Here is a 25,402-nt window from a genome sequence, read left to right as displayed (position 1 = left end):
TTTTCCTTCCACGGATTGGATCCTGAAGAACATCTATGTTCCTGGAGGAAAAAACTGCAGGTCAAAGACTTCAGAGAGCTACACACAGCAGGCAGTTTACACAGCAGCTGCAGAATAAACATTTCCTTCACACCCAGCCTCTATAATCACCTGTGCCACATATTCTCCAGCACTACTACTGCTAGTTAAAATGACCTCCACAGTTTTTCCTCAGTAGATTTTTAAATAGTTGGAAATGTTCAACTCTAGGCCTCCTTCTCAGTCCATATCCACTTTCTAGGCTTCATTTTCATTAAGAAGTCAATACTTCCCAAATCTAGAAATCCAACCTAGAGCCATTTCTTTTGCTTCCAACTTGTATATCCAAAAGCCTACCGAGTGTTTATATGTTAATACCCCACCAGTGTTTTAAACTCTCCACACCCAAAGCTGAAAACATCTCAATGGCCAAATCTGCTCTTCTTCCCGTACTGTCTTCCTGAATGATCCACCAACTGAAACCCTGGGTGTCATCCCTAAGTATTCCTTTATCACCCACTCCCAAGACCAAGTCGAATCAGTCGCTACCTGCCCATATTCTCTTACTACAGTTACCTAGCACTGCCATTTCTTCGTTTAGGCCACCATCTTTACTAACCAGTTTCCTAGCTTGTCTCCCAGTCTTAATTTCTCTAACTACCACATCCCTGTCCCATCAATCTATTCTGGAATAGTCTTTCTAAAGTTCAAATTGGATCAATTCAGCTACTCTCCTCTTTGAACCTCTTCTGTGGCTCACCAGCACTCTTTGGAGGCGAGTCAAACTTCTTAACAAGGTTTCCTAGCTTACAAGACTCTGCAGGATATAACTACGCTTACGTATTCAGCCTCACCTTTACCTGTCTTCCACCATCAACAGCCCACTTTCCTCCCTGCATGACTCAAGCACCAACTTTATTTCCTATCCATTCTGAGCACTCTTAATTCCCTGAATATGCCATGTTACATCTTGCAACTAGACATGAATGTGGTATCCCTGCTACCGTGTTTGCTTGAAAGTAAGACCTAGCCAATCAGCTCTAATGCGTCTTTTGGAACAAAAATTATGTAAGACCCGGTCTTACATTATATAAGATTTTGCTCCAAATGACGCATTCAAGCTGACTGTCCGGCGAGGTCTTATTTTCAGGGAAACACGGCAGGTGGTACCTACTTATCCTCTCCCTTCCCCCCTTACTCCTCTACTTAGATCACTCTTGTTCATCACGATGTCTCACCCAAGGCAATACAAAAAGACCTCACTACTAAAAAAGATCTCCCCAATCTGGTTAGGCGTCCCTCCTGTGTGCTCCCTATACGTACCCCTATAATAGCTACAAGGTCCCCGGCTACCCATTGTGGTACCCACCGTTCATTCGTTTCTCCTTCCACACCAGAATGTGAGCTCCTTGAGCTCACAGTGCAGTACCTGGCATATAACACATGCTCTTCAATAATTGTTTAACAAATGAATGGAACGTACAGCATACCACAAAACTCTCTACTGTACTCTAAATTTATTACATTTCTCGTTTTATAAAGCACCCCCAATGATACATCTGGGATAATAAAGCAATTTCCACAGAGATGTTGTAATAGTCGAGTTTATTTGGCTAGGCTATAGTCTCCAGTTACCAATCAACCACTGATCTAGGTGTTGCTGTGAAGGTATTCCGCATATGTGATTAGCATCTATAGTCAGTTCACTTTAAGAAAAGGAGAATATCCTGAATGATTTGGGTAGGCCCGATCTAATTAGTGAAAGACCTTAAGAACAGAACTGAGGAAGAAGAAATTCCACCTGTGGACTGGAGCTCAACTTCTGCTTGAGTTTCCAACCCTTCCTGACAGCCTGCCCTACAGATTTCAGACTGACCTAGCCAGCTCCACAGCCACATAAGCCAATTCCTTTCAAGAAATCTCTTCATTCTATTCTGTTTCTCTGACGGAACCTACTGAAAACAGTACATACCAAACCAGACCCTGAATATAAAATGATAAAGGAGTCAAAAAGCCAAAAAGAAAATTAATTTTAATTGAGGTCCTGTGCTATGCAATTTACATTCACTGTTTCATTTAATCCTCACACCAACTCTATGAGAGTAGTATTCTCATGCCTTCATTCATTCAACATGTTTGCATGCCTATCGCATGCTAATCACTGCCAGTCACTGTTCTACATGTGAGGAACATAGCTTGAAAGCACACAGACTAGGTCCCCATGCGCATGGAGCTTCAAGTACTCGGGAGAACACTGGACCTGAGTGGTTAGAAAAGCCTGCCTCAGTTCACACAGCTCTATGTGAGGGTGCCAGAATTTAAACCTGAGTTATATGGTTCCAAAGCTCTTGCTCTTCTTATTTAATTCCAACGCTAAAACACATGTTCATGTTCACCCTGGAGGAGTGTAACAAGCTGGGTACCCCAGAATGTGTGCACTACAGGTATATAAGTGGCTTATGCCCAGGTCCCACAGTGGGTAATAGAGAGAGCAAGTTCCCAGGAGAACAGAGGATGACGTAATCCCTAAGACATGAGGTAAGAGAAAGATTCCATGGAAGAGGCAGGAAGATTTGAAAGAGGTCTTGAAAGAACACTAATAGATCTTCAACTGGCAGAGAAGATGAAGCAACCCAGAAGTTAAGAGGCATCGCATGAACAAAAACTGGGGCATGGTGTATTTAAAGAAACTGAGTGGTACAGTTTGACTAGAGTAGAAAGTCTGGATCTGGGAGCTGGGAAAGGGACTAGCCCTACTTCCCACAATCACCACACTCCCATTCCCCATACCATGTCCACTTCAAAAATCTTCAGAGTGCTGGGTTCTTTTAGGGGATTTTAGATTAATATAGTAACTATACATAAAATGGACTGGAGAAAGTGGGGGCAGGGTGGGACTAACCTGTGAAAAAAATCTGGATTAGCTGAGGTGGGAATGAAAAGGAAGAGAAGGATGGAAAGATAGTAAAAGAAAACGTCTAGCAAAGTGACTAAAAACAGTCGTGGAAGCACAAACAGAAGTAGTCCAAGTGCTGACGCAAATGGAATCATCTGAGACAGTACTTAGCACCACCTCATTTACAGTAGGTACTTAATAAATGTTCCTTAAAAAAAAAAAGCTTGAGATCGAATTTGTGTACTATACAATTTACCCTTTTAAAGTGTACAATTCAATGGTTTTTCGTATATTCACAGTGTTGTGAATAGATCATCCATACCACCTAATTTTAGAACATTTTCATCACCCCCAAAAGAAATTCCATAACCATTAGCAGTTACTCTCCAGCCCATGCCCAGCCACAGACAACCACGACTAATCTACTCTCTGTCTCTATAGGTTTGCCTGCCTATTTTGGACATTTCATAATAGAATCATACAATATGTAGTCTTAATAAACGTTCCTGAATATGAATCAGAACTTCTGGAAGAGAGCTAGTTCTGAGAAGAAAATGATGAGTTTATGATGCAGTCGTGTGAGACATGATACCAATCAACTGGAGATGTAAACAGTCCCCTGAAAATGCAACTAAATGTTTTTGTAAGGCAGTGTATCTTCCAGCTCCAAGATTCTAGGTCTCTCAGGTAGAGAAGACACTGAAACAATGAGGGAGGTTGAAATTCCCAAGGAAAAAGATTGTACAGCAGAGAGTTGCCTGCATTTAAGAAGGCCTTTCTTATTATGAGCTGGACAAAGAAATGAAAGGGAAAGAACAGCCTCAGAGACAGGAGAATCAGAACACGATTACAAAGACTACGGCAGGAGCCGCCTGTAGCGTGGAAGGCTGCAGCGTTCAGGGAGGAGGAAGATTGAAAAAAATTGAAAAAAGACTAGGATTTAGTAACTTCAGAAAACTGACTTTTAATAGTATGTGTGTGTAGTTCAGAAAAGTAAAAGCTTTAATCAGAGAAAATAAGTAGCAAAATTTAAATAGAAACGCAGCCTAGCCTTTATAGTTTTGAGGATAAAATACAAACGTGTAAGTAAAATATTTCAAGAGTGCAAGGTGTTCTTAAATATAAGGTACAGCTATTTATTTCTATGCATTCCTTATACATATTCGATCTCAAGTTACTGAACAGTAAAAAAAATAGAGAAAAAAATGCTGTCAGAACGTACTTTTTTAAAAGTGAAACCCACCAAAGTCTTTACCATTTTAAAACAGGTGTTATTCCCATGATAACTGTATCATGCTTGACACATGTAGAATATCAAAAATATATATCCAAGACACAGTTAAACTTTATATAAACAAACAAAAACACTGATTTCTCCCCCACCTTATGTAATGAATGATTTTTTTTAAGGCTGTGAATATAGCCATGGGAATTCTATAGGAAGAAGTATAGATAATTGGGCAGTCACTGAAAACAAAATTCATGTCATAACCCGGCCTGAACCTGTCACCAGCTCAGCTAGTACCTGATACTCTTATTTAGTGTCTTTACATTTTAAATACAAATAAAATGTTCATCCCACATAATAGTCTTACTTCTATTTATTAATCAGGCTAATATGCTCAATATTCAAAAAAAGAAATCAGAATACATAAAAAATAATCCAAATTTTTTAAATGAGGTTGAGTCTTCAATTCACGAAAAAAAGCCTTCAGTTAACAGAATTTTAAAATATTTCCTTTTTACAGGAAGTTAAAAATGTGATACAATTTCCTAAAATTTATCTATGCATAACTTTTTATTGTAAAAAGTAATCCTCAAAGAGCAAACTTTCACAAGAACAGCAACAAAATGGCTAAAGGTTACACTGAAGTAAGAGTAAAATGGGAAAATGAGAACTGAACATGAGTTTTACTATAAAAATTTACAGACATAAAACTTCACTTACCTTTTTAAACATAACTAGTGAGATGACTGCTGATGCTGTGAAAAGTGCTGCTATGATTATCATCATGATTCCGACAGGAATACTACTGTTGAGACCAGTAAGGGATGAAATCCAACCACTATGAAATAATAAAAAGTATAATCAGGCAAATAAATCAATGCACACTTTAAAAAAAATAACAAAACAACTAACACATATTCAACTCTTATGAACCAGGCAATGTTCAAGTTCTTTATACGTGCTAACTCATTTACTATCTTACAATAAGATAATGCTGTTTTTAATCTCTATTTTACAGATAAGGAACTGAGTCACAGAGATATTCAGTACTTACCCAAGGTCACACAGCTAATAAATGACATAGTCTGAATTCAAATCCAAACACCAAACTCCAGCCTTAAGTGTGTAAAACCAGATTTTATATTTTTTAAGCCTATAAGTTCATTATTACTTTCTTTTAAATTTCATTTTAAATTCTGCTTAATTATGGAAGAAAATATTTGCAAACCACATAACCAACAAAGGGTTAGTGTCCAAAATATGTAAAGAACTTCTAAAGTTCAGCAGTTAAACAAAAAATTCAATTAGAAAATGGGCAAAAGATGAAGAGACATTTCACCCAGAGGATACAACGATGGCAAATAAGCACATGAAAATATGTTCAGCATCCTGAGTCACTAGGGAAATACAAATTAAATCCTCAGTTAGCTATCACTACACACCTATCAGAATGACTAAAACTAAACAGTGACAACACCAAATGCTGATGAGGACGCGAAGGCTGAATCACACATAGTTGGGGGAAATGTAAAATGGTACAGCCATTCTGGAAAACAGGCTGTCAGTTTCTTTAAAAACATTACACATGCAACTTTCATAAGAACCAGCAATTACAAACTTGGACATTTATCAGAGAAATAAAAACTTTGGTTCACAAAAAAGCCTGTTCACAAATGTTCATAATGGTTTTTTTCATAATAGCCCAAAACCAGAAACCAGAGTTCTTCAACTGGTGATTGGTTAAACAAAGTGTGGTATATCCATCCTTGGAAAACTACTCAGGAAAAGGAATGGACTGCTAATATGCATGACAACCTGGATCAAACTCCAGAGAATTATGCTGAGTGAAAAAAGCCAAAAGGTACACACTGTATGATTCCATTTATATAACATTCTTGAAATGACAAAATAACAGACATATTTACTAAAAGAAATATTAAAGGAAATTCTTCTGACAAAACATAAAAAGCCAGAAACACAGATGTAAAGTAAAAAATGGAAAGCACTAAAATGGCATTAATGAAGGCAAACATAAATTCACTTTTCCTTACTTTTAATTTTTCTAAGACACAAATGATTGTCTAAAGCAAAGTTAACAGCAATGTACCAGATGTTTCTAGTATATGTAAAACTAAAAATACATAACAAACAGCACAAAGGATGAAGGGAGAAAATGGGAGTATCCTATTGGGAGGTCCTTAGTACACAGGAGTAAGAATGTTACTATTTGTACACAGACCAAGATTAATTAAAGATGTGTATTGTGAAAACTCAGGTATCACTAAAAAAGATTTTGATAAGAGGTAGAATAATGAAGAAACAGGAGAACATAAAATCATTTACAAATACTCATTTGATCCATAACAAGGCAAAGAAGAATAAAAGAGAAACAAAGAACAGTTGGAACAAATAGAAAATAGCTCATAAAAAGACAGATTATCTTAGTCATACCAGATCAATAAATGTAAGTGGCATAAACACTAATTAAAAGAGATAGACTATCAACGTGAATGAAAAAGCAAGACCCAACTATATGTAGCCTACCAAAAAGAGCCTCTTTAAATATAAAAACATTGACAGATTAGTGAGTGCTGGAGTTAAGGAGGGGATGGGGCAGGAGGGAGGTGAATGTAGCTATAAAAGGGCAGCAGAGGGATCCTTTGGTGATAGAAATGTTCTGCATCTTGACTGTATCGATGTCAAGATCCTGGTTTTCATAAAGTATAATGTTACCATCTTGAAAAGTGGGTAAAGCATACCTGGGATCTCTCTGCATTATTTCTTGTAACTATGTGAATCTACAATTAGCTCAAAATAAGTACTTTCATTTTTTAGGTCACCCTGCATGCACTCTCACTACAGACTCCTGTGCTACTGCATTGCTACACATGCTGTTACGCCCACTTTTAACACTTTTTCCTAAGTTTGCGATAAGAAGCAAAAGAAATTATTTCAACTTCATCGGGGTAAAAAAACTTGTGCTGCTAGCATAAGCAGTATATTTGTTAATCAAACATTTAAAGCATTTCTTTTCCCATAAATGCCAAAGACTAAACTCTATTTAAAATGGTAATGAATACGACTTTTTCCTAGAACTGATTTAAAGTATCTTTATAAATTTTCTGCATGTACAGATGCCCATTAGGAGACGTGCAAAGCTACTGACAGATGTCTCACTGCCAGTTACTACTGCGACTCAGTAGCATACTAAATGTAGCCCTCAATACACTCCAGTGACATGGCTCGTTTAGTTCATGTACACAGCGCAGCAAAGTTGCCTTGGACATGCGTTTTAGCTTACAAGAATTCAACTGCATGCAATTCAATTACAAGAGAAAGAAGAGAGGGAGGGATAATCTTAAGAGATGTGTACTCTTCTACCCACAGCCGTTTCATTCAAGGAATGTTTGCTCCAGAATGTATGAAGACAGATGTAAGTCTGTTATTACCTTAGGAGGATCCAAATATTCTCAGTTTCTGAGTATACCCCACTGAAAGACCATTTTGCCATGCTGAGAATGATTTTATTGTTTAAAGATATGTATATATGTGTATGCAGTAATTCCACTTTTCAAAGTGGATTTGTGTCTGTGCATTGGTGTGTGTATAAGAAAACATATTTGCACACCTAAAATAGTGTTTTACACATAATAGGTCCATCCCCTTTTCCTTAAAATCCTCAAATTTGTTTTCTCTCCCTTCCACAATCCTTGGCCCTCCTAACTATCTGATCACTCCTCAGTCTCCTTTTTACTCTTTCTCTTAGTGCCCATTATATACACATTTTATTTAAACTAGATATAATGTGCTGTTTTTAAAAATGGGAACATAATTTTAAATAGAATGATTTGTCCAAAGGTTATTTATGCTTTAGAAAATTTTTAAAAAGTAAAAAAAAATAAATGCAATTATTAGTTTTGCTCACTGTTACTAACCTGGCTTTTCTGTGTTAACTCTTTTTAGGCAGTCAAAAATTATATAAAGATACTAGATGAAAAGATTAACTAGAATAATTAAAGTAAATGACTTACCAGTTGCCCCAGTTGTGAAATCCTGCAGCCTGTAGTACATGTACTGCAAACTGACAAATATAGACGAAGAAGAATACAAAGAATCTGAATGAACTGTCACTCCTTTTTAAAAAGGGGGGGAGGGGAGAAAAGGGAAAAATGTCATTTTTCTCTAATACTTTCACATTCACATGCAGACTGACATCAAACATTAAAAAATGTTTTTAAAAATACAAGTGACAACTACCTTGAAATTACAATAACAACATAATAATATATGTGAACCTTTTATCCAAATACTAAATATTATTCTAACCTCACTTTGTCCTTTCAATTTTCAACTGTGCTACAAAACTTCTTGGCAAAAAAATTTATTGTTTTCATTTTTTATTAAATAGTTTGACTGAATTATAATTAACATACAGTAAACTGCAGATACCTAAAATATACAATTTGATACAGTTTGACATATGTATAGACCCATGAATCTTCTCCAAAGAGTAAACATATCCCAAAAGTTTCCTTGTGCATGGAGGTAATCCCTCCTTCCCCACCCCACCACTTTGTCACTAGTTTTCATATTTTAGAGTTTTATATAAATGGGATCATATAGTATATATTTTTTCTTATCTGCCTTCTTCCACTCAGCACAATTGAGATTCACTCATGTTGTTCCATGTATCAAGTCTATTCCTTTTCGTTGCTTAGTATTCCATTGCATAGATACACCACAGTTTTATGCACCTGTTCACAGACGTTTGGGTTGTTTCTAGTTTTTTACTATTACAAATAAAGTTGCTATAAGCATTCATGGTTAAGTCTTCATATGAACATATATATTTCCTTTTCTCTTGGGTAACTACCTAGAAGTGAAATGGCTGGAACACACAGGTGGTATATGTTTAACTTTTTAAGAAACTGCCAAACTGTTTTCCAAAGCAGTTATTTCATTTTACATTCCCAGTGGCAGTAAATGAGTGTTCCGGTTCCTCCACATCTCACTAACCACTTGGTATGGTCAGTCCTTTAAATTTTAGTCATTCTAACAGGTGTATAGTGGTATCTAATTTGGTTTTAATTTATATTTTCCTAGTAACTAACGTTGAACACTTTTTCACGTGCTTTCTGTCATCCATACTAATACTTGCATAAGCAATCTTCAGCCCATCATTCTAGTTCCACTGGAGCATCATATTTCAGTACGTACTTATTCTCTCCTTAACCCTGTCTCCACTGCTAAACCTTCTACTTCCTCTATCTCCTTCCTTCCCATCAGTTAACACAAGTCCTGAAGTTCTACCACTGATTTCCGCTACCTCCCTCTTCTCAGTCACGTCTCAATCCATTGTAACTTGGCCTCTCACATACTCCCCTCCAGAGACACATCAAAATCACAGGCATCTATCTATGAATTTCCAAACTAAATTTCTCAAGTCCCGCTTTACTTTTTTTTATGGCATTTGACACTGAGTATCTTTCTTAAACATTCTTTGAACTTGATTTCCACAATATTACCCCTTCTGTCACTTCTCTGATCTAAACTGCTTCTCAGTCTCTTATTTCAAGATCCACCTCCTCCACATCATATTGTAAAACTTCGTTTTTATAGGAAAGCTCCCTAGGTGATTCTTGTATCTTCTAATGTTTGAAAACCACTGACTCTCCTATGAAAACAATTTTACAATATGGGGAGCTATGCTCTTATAAAACAGAAAACTCATGAGCATGTTTTTCCTACAAATATGCCTCTAAAACACTTTTCTCAACAGAGAACAATGAACAATAATACAGCTTGAGTTTTAACATATCTAGAATATATTTCATTAGAAATGTTATTTCTCATGCTTTCTATCTTTGGTCACAAAAAATAGCTTAATATTAAACTTTTACTTTACAGTCCTACTATTCTTATACTACATGTTTCCTAACTACTTAATCATCTACTTTGAAATATCCTTTATTGCTCTAAACTCTTAGGTGCTCACATATACTTAAATTCTAAATCAACCATTTTAATTTCATATTGTAGGTCAAGTTAATAAGTATGTAGTGCTTCTTACCTATAGTAAAATGTCTTAAGATAAAAACAATTTATCTCATGGAATATTACCCAAAACAAGTAACTTTAATAAACTAAAAACTTTGACTTTATTGCCAATACCAATTCATCTTGAATTTCTTACTAAAAGGTTATGGTCCTCTATATTACATTAATTTAAATCATTTTTTTGTCCATATTAGATTGTGACTTGAAGAAAACATACACAGAACTCTTTCCTTGCATCATCATCTTACCACGTGCGAGACAGTTTCTTCTTGTTTGCTAACTGTATTTCAAAAATTAAACTCACAACTTGCTTTCATTTGATTAATAACTAAAGGGCATGCTAACGGATAAGAGAAATAATCATGAAGTCATTTATATTTATTGCCATAAACAGTGTATATGCATATACATATGCATATTGAAAATATATTTACTTATTTTAATATATATTACATATTTATTATCTATACATTACTTATATTTACTTATATATACATAAATATATGTATCATTCTGCTCTGTTCTACACCTAAACTACACCTAAACTAAACCATATATGTTTCTTACATACCTTCTTTTGCTGTTCTAGGGACAATGCTACTTAATTTATTTGTGTTTCCTTTTAACATCAGGTGTATACAAAATAAGCTAGAACACAGCATCTAGAACTGACTCATCAAGATGTTTTTAAAAATATTTGTCTCATGCACCTTATTCCTATATTCACTGCAAACCTCAAATGTTGTTAAATACTAGGAATTTTAAAACTCTGAAGATAACATCCCCCTCTGTAGCTCAGCTAGTCTTCAAGAGGGGTATCAGACAGTACTGATTTATTCTGAAGTGCAAATTATGCCAGATAGCACAATAGGATATCTTCACAACAGGTCTTCATGAAGAATAATAGCTTATTGAAAGAATAATTAAATGTTAGAAGAAACATTTTATAGATGGTGAAAAGAAAAACTGAAGAGCCTTTAAAACTTCTTTAAATTAAAAAAAATAAAGACCAAAGCCATAAGTCTCATGTTTAAGAAGGAACTTTCCTATAACTCTCAAATTAAAACCAAAAGATAGTGGGGAAGGAAGGCTTTTGCTTAGGATACAGAAAACTGGAAAGAGCCCTGCTCTCAACCCTAAAAACACAATAGCTGGATAATCTGCAAAATCACAGCTGTACTTCAACCCATCAAAGGGCAAACAACCAACCAACTCAAGGAGAGACGCGAGACTAGCACTTGTTTACCGGGAGCAGACATCGAATGACATATAAGCAGGAAAGAAAAATTCAGCAAAAGCTTATAATGACTTAGTGAAGGCTAAAGGTTGGTTGGAATGTGAGTACAGAAACCCTAAGAGCCAAAGGCACAAGGGGAATTCACACTCACTCACAGGCTCTGCTCCACAGACCTCACCGGGTGCTCAGAAGAAAGCCTGGAAGCAGGCCTCACTCCAGGTACAAGCTGGAAGGAGTAGAGCAGCAGTAAGTGTAAACTCTCCTAACTTCCCTCAAAACAAAAACCTTAAGTGGAGGGGAAGGGAAGTTAGCAAACACCATCTTCCTCAGGGACAGGTAAAAAGCCAGTGCAGCTGGGAAAGGTCACAGAAAAAAACCTTGTAACACTAGAGGAGAGTCAGAAATATATCCTTACCCACACTACTACAGAAACCTTACAGAGTGGGCGGGGCAGGATGACAAGGAAGGCTGGACCCACTCCAGAGACACAGCTTTCCTAAGACTGAGGCAGAAGCAGAACAGCAAAAATACCGTCTTCAACCTGAACCCACCCTCTCCCCATAGTAGGCTAACAAGCGTAAAGGAACAAGTAACAACAGTTTACTCCTAGGGGGAGACAGAGTGTGGAAAGAGTCCCTCTCTGAGGGGCAGGCACAAAGGGGTGGGCTAATGGAGCACACAAAGAAAGTACCTCTGAGAAAACAAGCTTCACCGTAACCATAAGGTAACAGCAAAGGAATCTGAGGTCTGTGGGGGTACTGAGGTGAAACATAGCAACAACAACCAAAAAAAACCAAAAAAAACCAAACAAACCTCAATAAATTCTTGACTGGACTGCCTGAAACACATACCCTCTACCAACGACCACCATATAAACACAGACACACTAAAAGCCTCACAATAGAAAAGGCATGTCTATTTCCATACATAAAACCTATTTATCGCAGTCTTCATTGTCTTCAAAAGATGTCCAGCTTTGAACAAGGCATAAAAAGAAACAAGAAAAAAACAGACAAGAAACAAGGTAATCAAAAAAAGACTCAGATATAACTCAGATGTTTGCACTAAAAAGATAAGGAATTTAAAATAACTATGATTAATATGATAAAAATTCCAGTCAAAAAGATGGACAACATGAAGAGTAATCTCAGCATATATGTAAGCTATAGGAAATAACCAGATGGATATGGTAGAAATGAAAAACATGAAAACAGACATAAAGAATACTTCTGATAAGCTTATCAATACTCAACTCAGCTGAAGGTGAAACTGAAGACAGAAATTACACAAACTGAAATGCAAGGATAAAAAAGAGTGGAGAAAAAAGAAAGCATCCAAGAGCTGTAGGGCAATACCAAACAGTCAGATATATATTTAATAGGAATTCCAGAAAGAGAAGAAAAAGTGGCAGAAGAATTATCTGAAGATACAATGACTGAGAATTTTCAAAAATTAACAAGACTCCAAACCACAGATCCAAGAACATTAGAAAACATTAAGGATATACACCGAAACACACACACAAGCACGCGCGCACACACACACACACACACACCCTCTCTCTCTTCTCTCTGTTTTTCAAAATAACCAAAACCAGAATTAGTTTTGAAAAAAAATCTTGAAGGCAGCAAGAGAAAAAATGAAATTAAATACAGAAGAATAAGAATAAGAATTATAGCCAACTTATCATCAGAACCTTCGCAAGCCAGACCACGTCAAAGTGATGTGTTTAAAGTACTGAAAGGAAAAAAATGTGAACCAGAATCCTATACCCAATGAAAATATCTTTTAAAAATGGATGAAAAAGCTTTTTTCAGACAGAAACTAGAAAACTGGTTACCAGCAGACCAGTACTAAAAGAAATATTAAAGGAAATTCTTCTGACAAAACCTAAAAAGCCAGAAACACAGATGTAAAGGAAAAAATGGAAAGCACTAAAATGGCATTAATGAAGGCAAACATAAATGGCATTAATGAAGGCAAACTTTTCCTTACTTTTAATTTTTCTAAGACACAAATGATTGTCTAAAGCAAAGTTAACAGCAATGTACCAGATGTTTCTAGTATATGTAAAACTAAAAATACATAACAAACAGCACAAAGGATGAAGCGAGAAAATGGGAGTATCCTATTGGGAGGTCCTTAGTGCACAGGAGTAAGAATGTTACTATTTGTACACAGACCAAGATTAATTAAAGATGTGTATTGTGAAAACTCAGGTATCACTAAAAAAGATTTTGATAAGAGGTAGAATAATGAAGAAACAGGAGAACATAAAATCATTTACAAATACTCATTTGATCCATAACAAGGCAAAGAAGAATAAAAGAGAAACAAAGAACAGTTGGAACAAATAGAAAATAGCTCATAAAAAGACAGATTATCTTAGTCATACCAGATCAATAAATGTAAGTGGCATAAACACTAATTAAAAGAGATAGACTATCAACGTGAATGAAAAAGCAAGACCCAACTATATATAGCCTACCAAAAAGAGCCTCTTTAAATATAAAAACATTGATAGGTTAAAGTTAAACAACAGCAAAAAAATAATATACAAACATGAATCAAAGGAAGCTGGAGTTGTTGTAATAATACTAAGTAGAAAAAGCATTATTACAAGGGATAAATAGGGACATTACATAATGATAAAGAAGTCAAAGCACAAAGAAAACATATAATAAATATACATCTACCTAACAAGAGAGTATCAAACTACGTGAAGAAAAAACTGATAGAACTAAGAAACAGAAAAATCTACAATTAAACTTGGAGATTTCAACATATCTATCTAAGGAATTGACAAAACAAGTACATAAAAAATCTGTACGGACACAGAAGACTTGAACAACACTATGAACCAGTTTGCCCACAATCGTATTTACAGAACATTCTATCCAAATATAGCAGAATATACATTCTTTCAAGCGCACACAGGAAGTGTTAGGTTTCAGACTTTTAAAAGCCCTAGCACTGCTACAGTCTAGTATGAGGATTTTCATATCAGCTTTTGCACTCAATCTGTCATATGAAATGTTAATTTTGGTTGAAAATTAGGAAAATCAGCTTCACACAGATACATAGTATAAAAAGGGAGAACCTTAAGCTTCCTAAAGAAAACTCCAAGGGTCCTTACATCACACTTAGTAAAACCATTATTATAATATCAATTCCTGCACTTTGAATATGGTTTTAGACTTAAAATCAAGTATCTTTATATAAAACAATTAAATTGACTTTCTGGTTCATACGTATACTCTATGTTTGTCAAGATGTTAAAAAGATGTTACAGTTCATTTCTTGATTTCAATTAGCAAAAATATTCTAATATAAAATATTCTAATATCCCCATGGATATTAAGTATGGTATAAAGAAACAAGACATAAATGCTGTCTATTGCCCAGAGACTGCTTGCTTTTAAGAAGTATACCTAGAAGCCTTAAAGTAGCTGATCCCTCCTAAGAAGCAAAAAAGATGAACAAACTGAAAACTCAACTCTTCTTAGATCTGAAAGAGAAGTGAGGTCACAAAACTGCTACCCCAGCGCGGGCCCGGTGGCTCAGGTGGTTGGAGCTCCGTGCTCCTAGCTCCGAAGGCTGCCAGTTCGATTACCACATGGGCCAGTGGGCTCTCAACCACAAGGTTGCCAGTTCAATTCCTCGACTCCCGCAAGGGATGGTGGGCAGCGCCCCCTGCAACTAAGATTGAGCATGGCACCTTGAGCTGAGCTGCCACTGAGCTCCTAGATGGCTCAGTTGGTTGGAGTGTGTCCTCTCAATCACAAGGTTGCTGGTTCGACTCCCGCAAGGGATGGTGGGCTGTGCCCCCTGCAACTAGAAAACAGTGGCTGGACCTGGAGCTGAGCTGCGCCTGACACAACTAAGAATGAAAGGACAACAACTTGACTTGGAAGAAAGGCCTGGAAGTGCACACTGTTCCCCAATAAAGTCCTGTTCCCCTTCCCCAATAAAACAAATGTAAAAAAAAAACAAAAAACTGCTACCCCAAAATTAGAGAGGCAGACTGGTGAATATGTAGTCAAAACTTACCAGCTCAAAAAGCCCTGAGCAGAAACCTCCACCGAAACCAGTGCCACTGTAGGAAAATCTGAACTGTAATTGATGAATTGCTGGGGGCTCCGAGTGAACAACTCAGAGTTAAAAACTCCAGGGGGACCTACTCATAGGGAAGCCCCACACATTTGTGAGTTTTACCACCAACAGCTCAACCTGGTTCTCACAGTGAATACTGGGGAAAATCTCTTCATGCCTCCAGCAGGAAAAGGGAAAAGACACTATTTGGAAATACTCCAGAGCACTCTATTTTTCACAAGGTCTGCCGTCAAGAAAAACTAATTAACAAAAGCCTAACATGCTGGGATTTTTAGCAGAGTCCACCCTATGTAAAAAAATAATCTAAATGGAGCCACTTTAAAATGGAATCAGAGCTGCCATCCTAGAGAAACTGCCCTGCACACCACCTTATGCCTCAAAGCTTTGGAATGTGATAGCAGGGCAAAATAACCTTTGGACTGAGCCTAAAGCAACATTGTGTCCCAAAGAACTGTTTGCAAAGATAACAAGAAAGCAGATAACGTGTTTCCCCGAAAATAAAACCTAGCCGGACAATCAGCTCGAATGCGTCTTTTGGAGCAAAAATTAATATAAGACCCGGTCTTATTTTACTATAAGACCGAGAAATATTGTTTTACTATAATATAAGACCCGGTCTTATTTTACTATAAGACCGAGAAATATTATTTTACTATAATATAAGACCCGGTCTTATTTTACTATAATATAAGACCGAGAAATATTATTTTACTATAATATAAGACCAGGTCTTATATTAATTTTTGCTCCAAAAGACGCATTTAAGCTGATTGTCCGGCTAGGTCTTATTTTCGGGGAAACACGCTTAAGTGTTACTCACAGCTGAGGTATGAAGGATACTCTAGTTAGATTTCCGATTCTGCACAGATATTTTAGATTTCCCTGGAGTTTGCAACTGTCTTTTGTTATTTTTTAGATGTACTTATCAGTAACTGATCACTACTCTCTCCCTAACTGGTGTAAATCTCTTAACATTCAAATTCATGAAGGATTCTAACTATTTTATCTTCCTGAAGCTGTTTCTCTTAGAATCTTCGGACTTGCTCAAATCTGAATGAACAGAGCTCTGGGGTGGCCACCAGTTATCGTGAGACCTTGCTTCAGTATTATCCTGGGAATAAGCTAAGCTAGACCTCGCTCTTATGTTTTCTGGATCCCCCAGTTTCCTTTGTCTTTGTTGACTCCCTCATTCGGCAGAGTGCATCATTTATTCTAGTAGAGTCCTGAGATATAACACAGGGAAGGCATACTTTCTGAAATTCTGTTGTCTATAATATCTTTACTTGGACAATTTGATAGTTTGAGTGTAGAATTCTAAATTAGAAGGTATGTTTCCTTCAAAATGAAGCAGTACTTGATTATCATCTAGCTTTTAGTGTTGCTATTTGAAAGACTAATGTCATCATGATTCATGGAACATAAGTTCTGGAAATTTCCTAGAAAGCAGAATAAAACAAAAGGATAGAAAATATGAAAAAAAAAAAAATTAGATTTTCTTCTCAACGGTCCCAATATCTAATTAAAAAGGAGTTTTACTAAAAACACAAAGAAAACAGAGAGGAAGAACTAATCAAAGAAATAAAATAAATTTTCCCAGAATTTAAGCACCTAAGTCTCCAGATTAAAGACGTTCAGGGAGTAACCAGTTTGTAATAAATGAAAAATATACCTTCACCAAGACCCATTTTCATTAACTTTCAAACACCAGGGAAAAAGAGAAAATCTTAAAACGTTCCCAGAAAAGGAAAAAAAAAAAATGAGTTCCATAAAAGATTACGAATCAGAATGGCATCAGATTTCTCAACATTAATACTAGCCATTCCCTTGCTAAAAGCCAAGGGTATGATGCTTTCAAAATTTTGAGGGCTATAATTTCCAACCTGTAAGTTAAATGTGTTGTAAGAAATAAGCATTTCCAGATGTGTTAAGACTCTAGAAAAAGAGAAATCTCGTTTATACCAGTTTCTCAGCAGTCTACTAGAGGATGTGCTATACCAAAAAGGATAGACTAAACCAAAAAGAAAAAGAGAGTTAAGATCCTGGTACAGAAATCTAACACAGAAGAGAAAGAAAAGGAAATGTCAGAATAACAGAAACCAACCAGTTCAAATGAGGGGAGGATAATTGAGGACTCTAGAAAAGATGTCTCTATGGAGAAAAAGAAATCGAGATCACCTGACATATTTGACAATAGTTTTTCAATTATGCCAGAGAAAATGGAAGGAGTTGAAAGGAGCGTGGCTAGGTGGGTGTGTATAAAATGAAGCAAGAGACCAAAACAAGGCAACTATTTACCGTAGTAATTGTAGTTGTACAAAAAAAAAAAAAAAAAAAGAAAATGTAGTAATATACTAAAAAGTCCAGATGTAAATACTATTTACACAGTAAACAAGGAACTCCTAATATTAACCTAATCTAAAATTATATTCCATGTAATGGAAGGGCTGTGGGAACAAAGGGTGTATGTGTTGGTGTAAAAAACTCGTGGGGCCACACAAGCTATTGAAAGTTAATACTTCATCATGCCTCGCAGGAAATGAGTGTAAGACACCTGAAAGTTGAAAATCAAGAAACGGAAATTCACTTCCATCATGACAGAGTAATGAAGTCAACAAATCCTCTCCTCCCCAAAAAACAAAGCTGGACAAAATTCAAAAACAACCATTTCAATGCTCTGATCAAAGGCATAAACTGAGAATATTTATGCATGAAAACTGAACTTTGGATAAGAGCAGCGTCAGTCTGTTAGCATTCTCACCTGGAACTGCTTGTTCCCTTCTCCCATAACTCTCTTGGCAAGATATTTCAACGAGGGTAGAATAAGCTATGAAAAGTAAAGTGAATATGCAGTGAAGGTGCTGACCTTCACTGCAGCTCCCAGGGGTGACTCACACGACCAAATGGGATTTATTCCACAAATGTGTGCATGAAAAAGGGGCTACGCAATAAACCTGGCGGGGAGGGGGGTAGTGGGGAGCACATCGCAGGCCTGACAAGCTAAGTATCTGAAAGTAACCCCACAGGATGGTCTGATCATAAATTTCTAATTGGTAGGTAGTCAAAATCCCAGGCCCTCGCTTCCTTTGCAAAGGAAAGGTGCTCTCTCCATTGTTCTTGCAGATCTAGGATAACATACCTTTAAAATGTCAGAGTAATTTTCTTTTCCTACTCCTTGAAGGCACAACCACTGGCACCAGAACACAAGACCTCTATAGCATGAAACCACAGAATCCCTCATTATCTTGTTCTCCAAATACTATCTCTAATGTGCTGTAAATATTAATTAACTGTCCTGTACCCACTGACGTACAAGAAGTGTTCTGCCATTTTGCCTTTTATCCAATCTTAGAGATTTCCCCGCTATGCTTTCTCCCACCTCCTTAATCTACTACCTTTTTACATCTTCTCCTTTGGTTCTAATGTATCAAATATGCTGCAAAACTGCCATTCTCCAGAGTATTTGAGATCTTGCTCCCCAATATATGGCATCAGTTTGGCTCAAATAAACTCAGAAAAATTCTCTACAGGTCTGGACGTTTCTTACGTCGTCGACAGTTGATTCAATATCTGAAAATCAATCAATGTAACTCACTATATTAATAGAATAAAGGCACAAAACCTCATAATTATCTCAGCAGACACAGAAAAAGCATCTGGGAAAAAAATCTAACACCATTCAGGATTAAAAAAACTCCCAACAAACTGAAAATATAAGAGAGGTTCCTCAAACCAAGGGATTGGGGGTTGGGGAAAATGGGAAATTGGTAAAAGGGTACAAACTTTCACTTATAAGATATAATGTCTAAGGATCTAATGTAGAGCATAGTGACTATAGCTGATAAAATTATATAACTGAAATTTGCTAAGGGAGATCTTAAGCATTCTCGACAACAATTAATAAAAGGTAAACATGAGGTGATGAATGTGTTAATTAACCTCATTGTGGGAATCTTCTCACATTGTATACGAGTATCAAATTATCACTATACGTTAAATATATATTACAATTTTGTTTCTCAATTATAGCTCAATAAAGCTAAAAAATGAAGGTGAAATGAAAATGTTTTCAGTAAAATAATAGGGAATTCATTGCCAGGCAGACCTAAACTAAAACAAATAAAAGAGATAATATTAAAAGAATACATAAAAACTTCATTAATCTAAAAGAAATCAAAGAAAGAAAAAAAGTGTATGATATGTTTTATACAGTAATAGATATAAACAGGAAGACAATAAATATAAACCCATATACACCAGTAATTACTTTAAACATAGACCTAAAAAAAAAAAAAAGTTAGAAGACTAGATTTTTTAAAGTTTATTTTTATCTGGCAATACAAAGGACCTACATATGCCTTAAGTATAAATCCTGATTTCCTCTACCTTGTTTCCCCGGAAAATAATATCTAGCCTGACAATCAGCTCTAATGTGTCTTTTGGAACAAAAATTAATGTAAGACCCAGTCTTATTTTACTATAAAACCAGATATGGTATGGTATGATATGATATGGTATGATATATGATATGATATGATATATGATACTGGGTCTTATTTTACTATAAGACCAGGTCTTATATTAATTTATGCTCCAAAAGACACATTAGAACTGATGTCCGGTTGGGTCTTATTTTCAGGGAAACACGGTAGCTCAGACTGGGGAACCAAAAGACAATGAACTAAAAGCAGCAAAAGATAACTGTTTTGTGGATCATCAAAGTAAATGATAAAACCTAACAAAAACAAAAAAGTAAAACATTCATTCCAGCTACCTTTGTTGACCACCTATAAAGCCAAATATTTTGCATACATTACCTCTAATTCTCTTATTAACTCTGCAAATATTATCCCCAGTTTACATTCAACAAACTGCGGCACTAAGCAGTTTTACTGCATTTTCCTAGAAGCACACAACTTTTAAAAGGGAAAGCCAGAATTCTAATCCTTTCTCAGTATGTTTCCAATAGTTATACTTTTTCAACAACACACTGCCTCATTAATAATTACCTAATATTTTAGAGTATTTATATAATGCTTAGTGATTTGTAGAAGCATAAAATTAAGAACATAGTTACAATCTTTTAAAAACATGTAAAGGACAAAGTGACAACTCCAAGTTTAATTCTGATACACAATAAACAACTTTTAAAAGCACATACACCTCAAAATTCCCTATGTAATTTTCCTTCAAATTTAGGCAATGGGATTACCTTATGAAGGACAATATCCTTTAAGTATTATCAGTAAAAGGAGCTCTTGGTTGAAAACTAAGAGACATCATATTCATATAGAACAGTAGTTTATACAGTTTGAAAACCATCTTTTTCATGAACATTGTGATATTCTGATGGTGTCAATAAACAGGACTTTTTACCCCGGTACCAGAGAAAAATACTAAAAATTTAAATCCTCAAAAGGTAACTCTAAGAGAAGACTAACTTGAAAATAATATTGATCTTATATTTATACAAGTATCACTGAGTATGATATCAACATTAACTTCCTTTGGAATTCAAACATTTTTGGGGTGTCTGAATATCACTCAATTGATACACATGAATTCTACTAGCCAGTTTCAGAAATGCCTACCTTTAAATAAATTATATTACACATTTCTAAAGGGCAAGTACCATGTCTCTTTTTCTCTCCAGCCTAGTATACTGTCAGTGTTCAATGAGTAATTAATTTAACCTTTGGGTACTTTATATTTGCCAACTATTTGAAATTATAAGTTATTTATCTTAATAATAATATCTAAAAGAATCAAGTGAAATAATGAACTTTCAAATGAAATACCAAAAAAGAAACTCAGATGACACTGGAAAACCAACTTTTCATGCATAATAACTAATTTAAAGATGATTATTCCTAAATGGAAGCTACCTTTATCACATTTAAAAATCACTGTATGTAATTATCAGTATGACTTATTATATATGATTATTGAATATAATCAAATGTAGACTTGAATTTTTCAACGAGTTTTAAGGCTATTATCAAATACTTTAACTCAATCTAAAGGCATTTTATAATTCAGTAAAACAATTGTATTTTTCTTCTCAGGTTTGAGTTAATATAAAAAAAGTTTACTTACTCATATATTATTTATTAAATAAATTACAAGTTCATGATAACAAGGTTAATCATTAACCTTTAAAAAGGAATTTCTTGAAATACTGAGTTTATTTACTTTTAGACTCTGAGTCAACAGGGAGGCAAAAGAACAGATAAACTATATATGGCAATTAAAAACGTAGCTCCAACTGACTAAGAGACAACAAAGGATGGATCATTCTAGGATAAAGACTTCCTGCTAAGCTCTCTAGTTATTTTTTTAGCACTCCACCACAAAGTTAACAGCTACTCTAGAAATATGGAATTATCACCCATCTACAAGAAAAAAATTCCCTGGGCAACTAAAAAACCAAATCTGATCACATTCTCAAACCTAATGTCTCCTCTAACTTGTATGGTTGCAATGACTGGTTTATTCTAAAATCAATCCCTGCCATGCTGTTCTGATTGCTAACTATTCTTTTCCTCACTAATAGGGAAACTTGGAGAAATAAAATTCGCAGTAGACATTTACATAATTTTATGGCAGAAGAGGCACATATATGATTAGCCAGAGAGAGTAAAACTTGAAAAACTTTTTAAAAGTACTTTAGCTTCACTGAAGGGTCTAATTAATAAAAACTGAATGTTTTCAATAACAACTTCTTTTTAAAAATATGTGAGTCTGGTCTAAAAAGTGTTAGTTACCCATTTTCTACTGACTTACGTAGTATGTTCGGATGCTTGTGTTTCATTTCTTAATCACCAGTCTTGAAACAGAATATGAAACACGCATATCTTCTGACTGCCCTTCTCAAAGGCAGTAATCCTAACTGATTTCAAATAAAACACTTACATGAATAAGTAAAGTCTATTTAAAATCCCATATTTAATATAAATAATCATATCCAATGTATGTGGTTTGAGAGTTTTGTATTTAAGGAGAAATGTGTCATTAATAAGTGTTTAACAAACTTCACTAGGTCTTCTAAAGAGACTTAACAGATTCAGAAACACCTGACAATCTGGGTGAAGAAAATCCCCAAGGTATACACTGAGAAGGTATATTAATGATTTCAAATATTTTAATTTCGACTTTCCCCATAAAAAATTTTTCTTCACAGTTCTGCTGTGAACAGTAAAACTAATTAACATATTTGTGATATACTCTAAAGGGGTGAGAGGCAGCTAAGAACTTAGACTACAGATTAATAATGCCAGAAGTAAAAATGTTCCACAAAGCATTTTTATTTCAATGGCAAAGAAAAGGGAATAAAAAGGAACTGACTTCAAGTAATAAAAGGTAAAAGCTGGCTTTTAATAGTTGCTTTTGGCTACATTGGTCATAGATTGTTTAAAATCCAAAGTCTGTAGTCTCAGGTCATTTTTAAATCTCAAAGACATCCCCATTCCCACCCAGTAGCATCACTGTAGATACACTGGTAACGTGATGTAGTAGGCAGGCAGAGTCTTGATGTCAAAAATTTTAAAACATTGTGATCCAGGCTTAAATAACAAGGAAAAGAACAGCTATAACTCTCTTCACCGATCAGGCGAGGAGTAAATAGGTCCCTTCAATTCTTTACATCCCATATCTACAGGGGAAGCTCACCCCATTCCTTGACAACCAACCTCCCATATTTCAATATATCCAAAAGTTCTTTCCTCATCTTCCCTGCTCCTATTTTCTTCCCTTCATTCTATTTCTAACCAATTTAGTTTCTGTTGAATGATACCTTTTCTCTCCAAATTCCCTAATCTCTCTTTTCCTTCAGTTTTTTCCATTTACATATCTGGGTTTCCAAATTCCGTTTTGTTTGCCTGTGTTGTGTGTGTGTGAGGGGGGGATTGATACACATTGTGGTTAATCAAAGAAATTGTATGTTGAAGTGAAAAAAAAGTTAAAGAACTGAATGTGGCCCTTTAATTTCCCTACCATATCATCTGCGCAACACATGCCTATTTCCTAGTAATGCTGCCCCTCATTAGAGAGAGTTGAAAGAGGTTCATTATTCATAAATTAATTTACTCAAATAAAAATGCATTGATAAATGATTGAATACATGGCCTCAAAACAGGGCTATCATCTACATCAGCATCTCCCAATGTTTGTTTCTTAAAGTAGTCCAAAACGTATTTCACATACAAAAAAATAATGGTTTCATGGTCAAATCACAAAGCACACTAGGCTATTAAAGAGTCTAAGAAATTCTAAAATGAAGAAACTTGCTTAACTTTACCAGCCAGCTATTCCCCAACTTAAGCATATGAACCCTTTTTTACACAACACCTATTAATATCCCACAGAAGATACGAAATGTTAATCCTAACCATTGATTAAAATATACCATGCAAAGTATTATATTTAATTACTCTTACAATCTAGTTTTAAAATGTTACTGTCTTTTGAAAAACCAAAAATTAATATACACAGAAAACAATTACCAAGTTGCTAGGTGAAAGTGACTCACTTTAAATACCCCATGTACATTTACCTTACCCAGGTTCATTTAAGACTTAGGCTGTAATCACCACTTGTGACATTTTTTGAAAGGGGAAATGAAGAGCAAAATTTTCCTTAAAGTCAATTGTATCATATGGAATAGAATCTTTTATAACTATTAAGACCTAATACTCTTCTCATTTTTCATTCATTCATTTTCATATTTAATCTTTTTCTCAAGTGGGAGAAAAGAATGGGATTTTATGACTTACAAAACTTAATGAATACATAGGCATGTTATATATGGCCTTTTCTGAAGGCATATTATACAATAATAAAAAAATTTTTAATGAAAATGTGTCAATTTTGTCTTCAAGGTGTATGTACCATGAATGATTGACTTCACAGTTTTAAAGAACACATTTTAATGTACATTTTACCTGAAAGCTCCGTAAAGTGGTCTGTACCAACAGACAAATGAACAAGGAGTAAAAAGCAAGAACCACAGGATACTCAGTCCAAAATCAACCCCTCGTGTAGAATCAACACAAAACCAAGCCAAGCATCCGAAGATATTTAGAAACAGTGTTACGGCGTGGACTGTGGAATCAGAAAACAAAATAGAAAACAAATGTTTACATTCAATTTATGAGTTCATTCAACAAAAGTTATAAATGAAAAAATACTTCCTAAGAACAATGTATTCTACCCATTTTTCAAAACACTGCTGTTTCTTACACATTTGAGTTGAAAACAGAATAATCACAGGAAAAGGAGTCCTAATATACACACTGGCAAAAATTCTTTTGGCCCTCTCCTAATAGGCAATTACAGAGCTAAACCAGAGAAGCATTACCGTAAGGTCTTCTTCCCTAAGAAGGAAACATGTGATGTGTCCCTTGATCCAAGGCCCAAGAAAAAAAGTAGTGCCTGCCAAGAAAAAAACCAGGACTTGGGAGGAAAAAGATCCTTCACTCAGAGCTGTTTTTACAGAGTGCTTTGTAGGCTTCTCCCAGAGCAGACTACACACAGAAGAGAAAACTGGAGAAGTGTCCTGTGCAATCTCATTATAACATTTTTAAGCAATAAAATTAATTAGAATCATTGGACTAAAAATATTAATACGTAGAAATTTCCAGTGACTATGTAGTCAATCTATGAAGATTATTAATTCAACTTCGAGTTGTCCATTTTCTAAAGTTCTGGGATAAAAACAGCATTTTGGTAGAGAATTAAACTTATTTTAAAAAAATAAAAAATTAAAAAAGTACACTATGATGCATTTCAGCTCCTTTGGCAGACCTTTCCTTAGTTAGCACAAATAGATCTTGGCAAACTCTTCATATGATGTTAATAA

At 35.3% G+C, this 25,402-nt stretch overlaps 1 protein-coding gene across 1 annotated transcript in view; it reads right to left on the bottom strand.

The window, feature by feature from the left end:
• The window catches only part of SCAMP1 (secretory carrier membrane protein 1), an 84,919-nt gene that overhangs the window by 13,195 nt on the left and 46,322 nt on the right, over window positions 1-25,402 (bottom strand). Inside the window, exons 6-8 of the mRNA XM_019728169.3 lie at window positions 24,486-24,645; window positions 8,174-8,275; window positions 4,863-4,980 (exon numbers count right to left, since the gene is read on the bottom strand). Of these exons, the coding sequence (XP_019583728.1) occupies window positions 4,863-4,980; window positions 8,174-8,275; window positions 24,486-24,645 (380 nt within the window). The remainder of the gene's footprint in view (window positions 1-4,862; window positions 4,981-8,173; window positions 8,276-24,485; window positions 24,646-25,402) is intronic.

The sequence above is a fragment of the Rhinolophus sinicus genome, chromosome 3 (assembly GCF_057876585.1).
Source record: "Rhinolophus sinicus isolate RSI-liver-muscle chromosome 3, RSI-T2T, whole genome shotgun sequence".
Taxonomy (NCBI): domain Eukaryota; kingdom Metazoa; phylum Chordata; class Mammalia; order Chiroptera; family Rhinolophidae; genus Rhinolophus; species Rhinolophus sinicus.
This window is presented reverse-complemented; position numbering and strand designations above follow the sequence as displayed.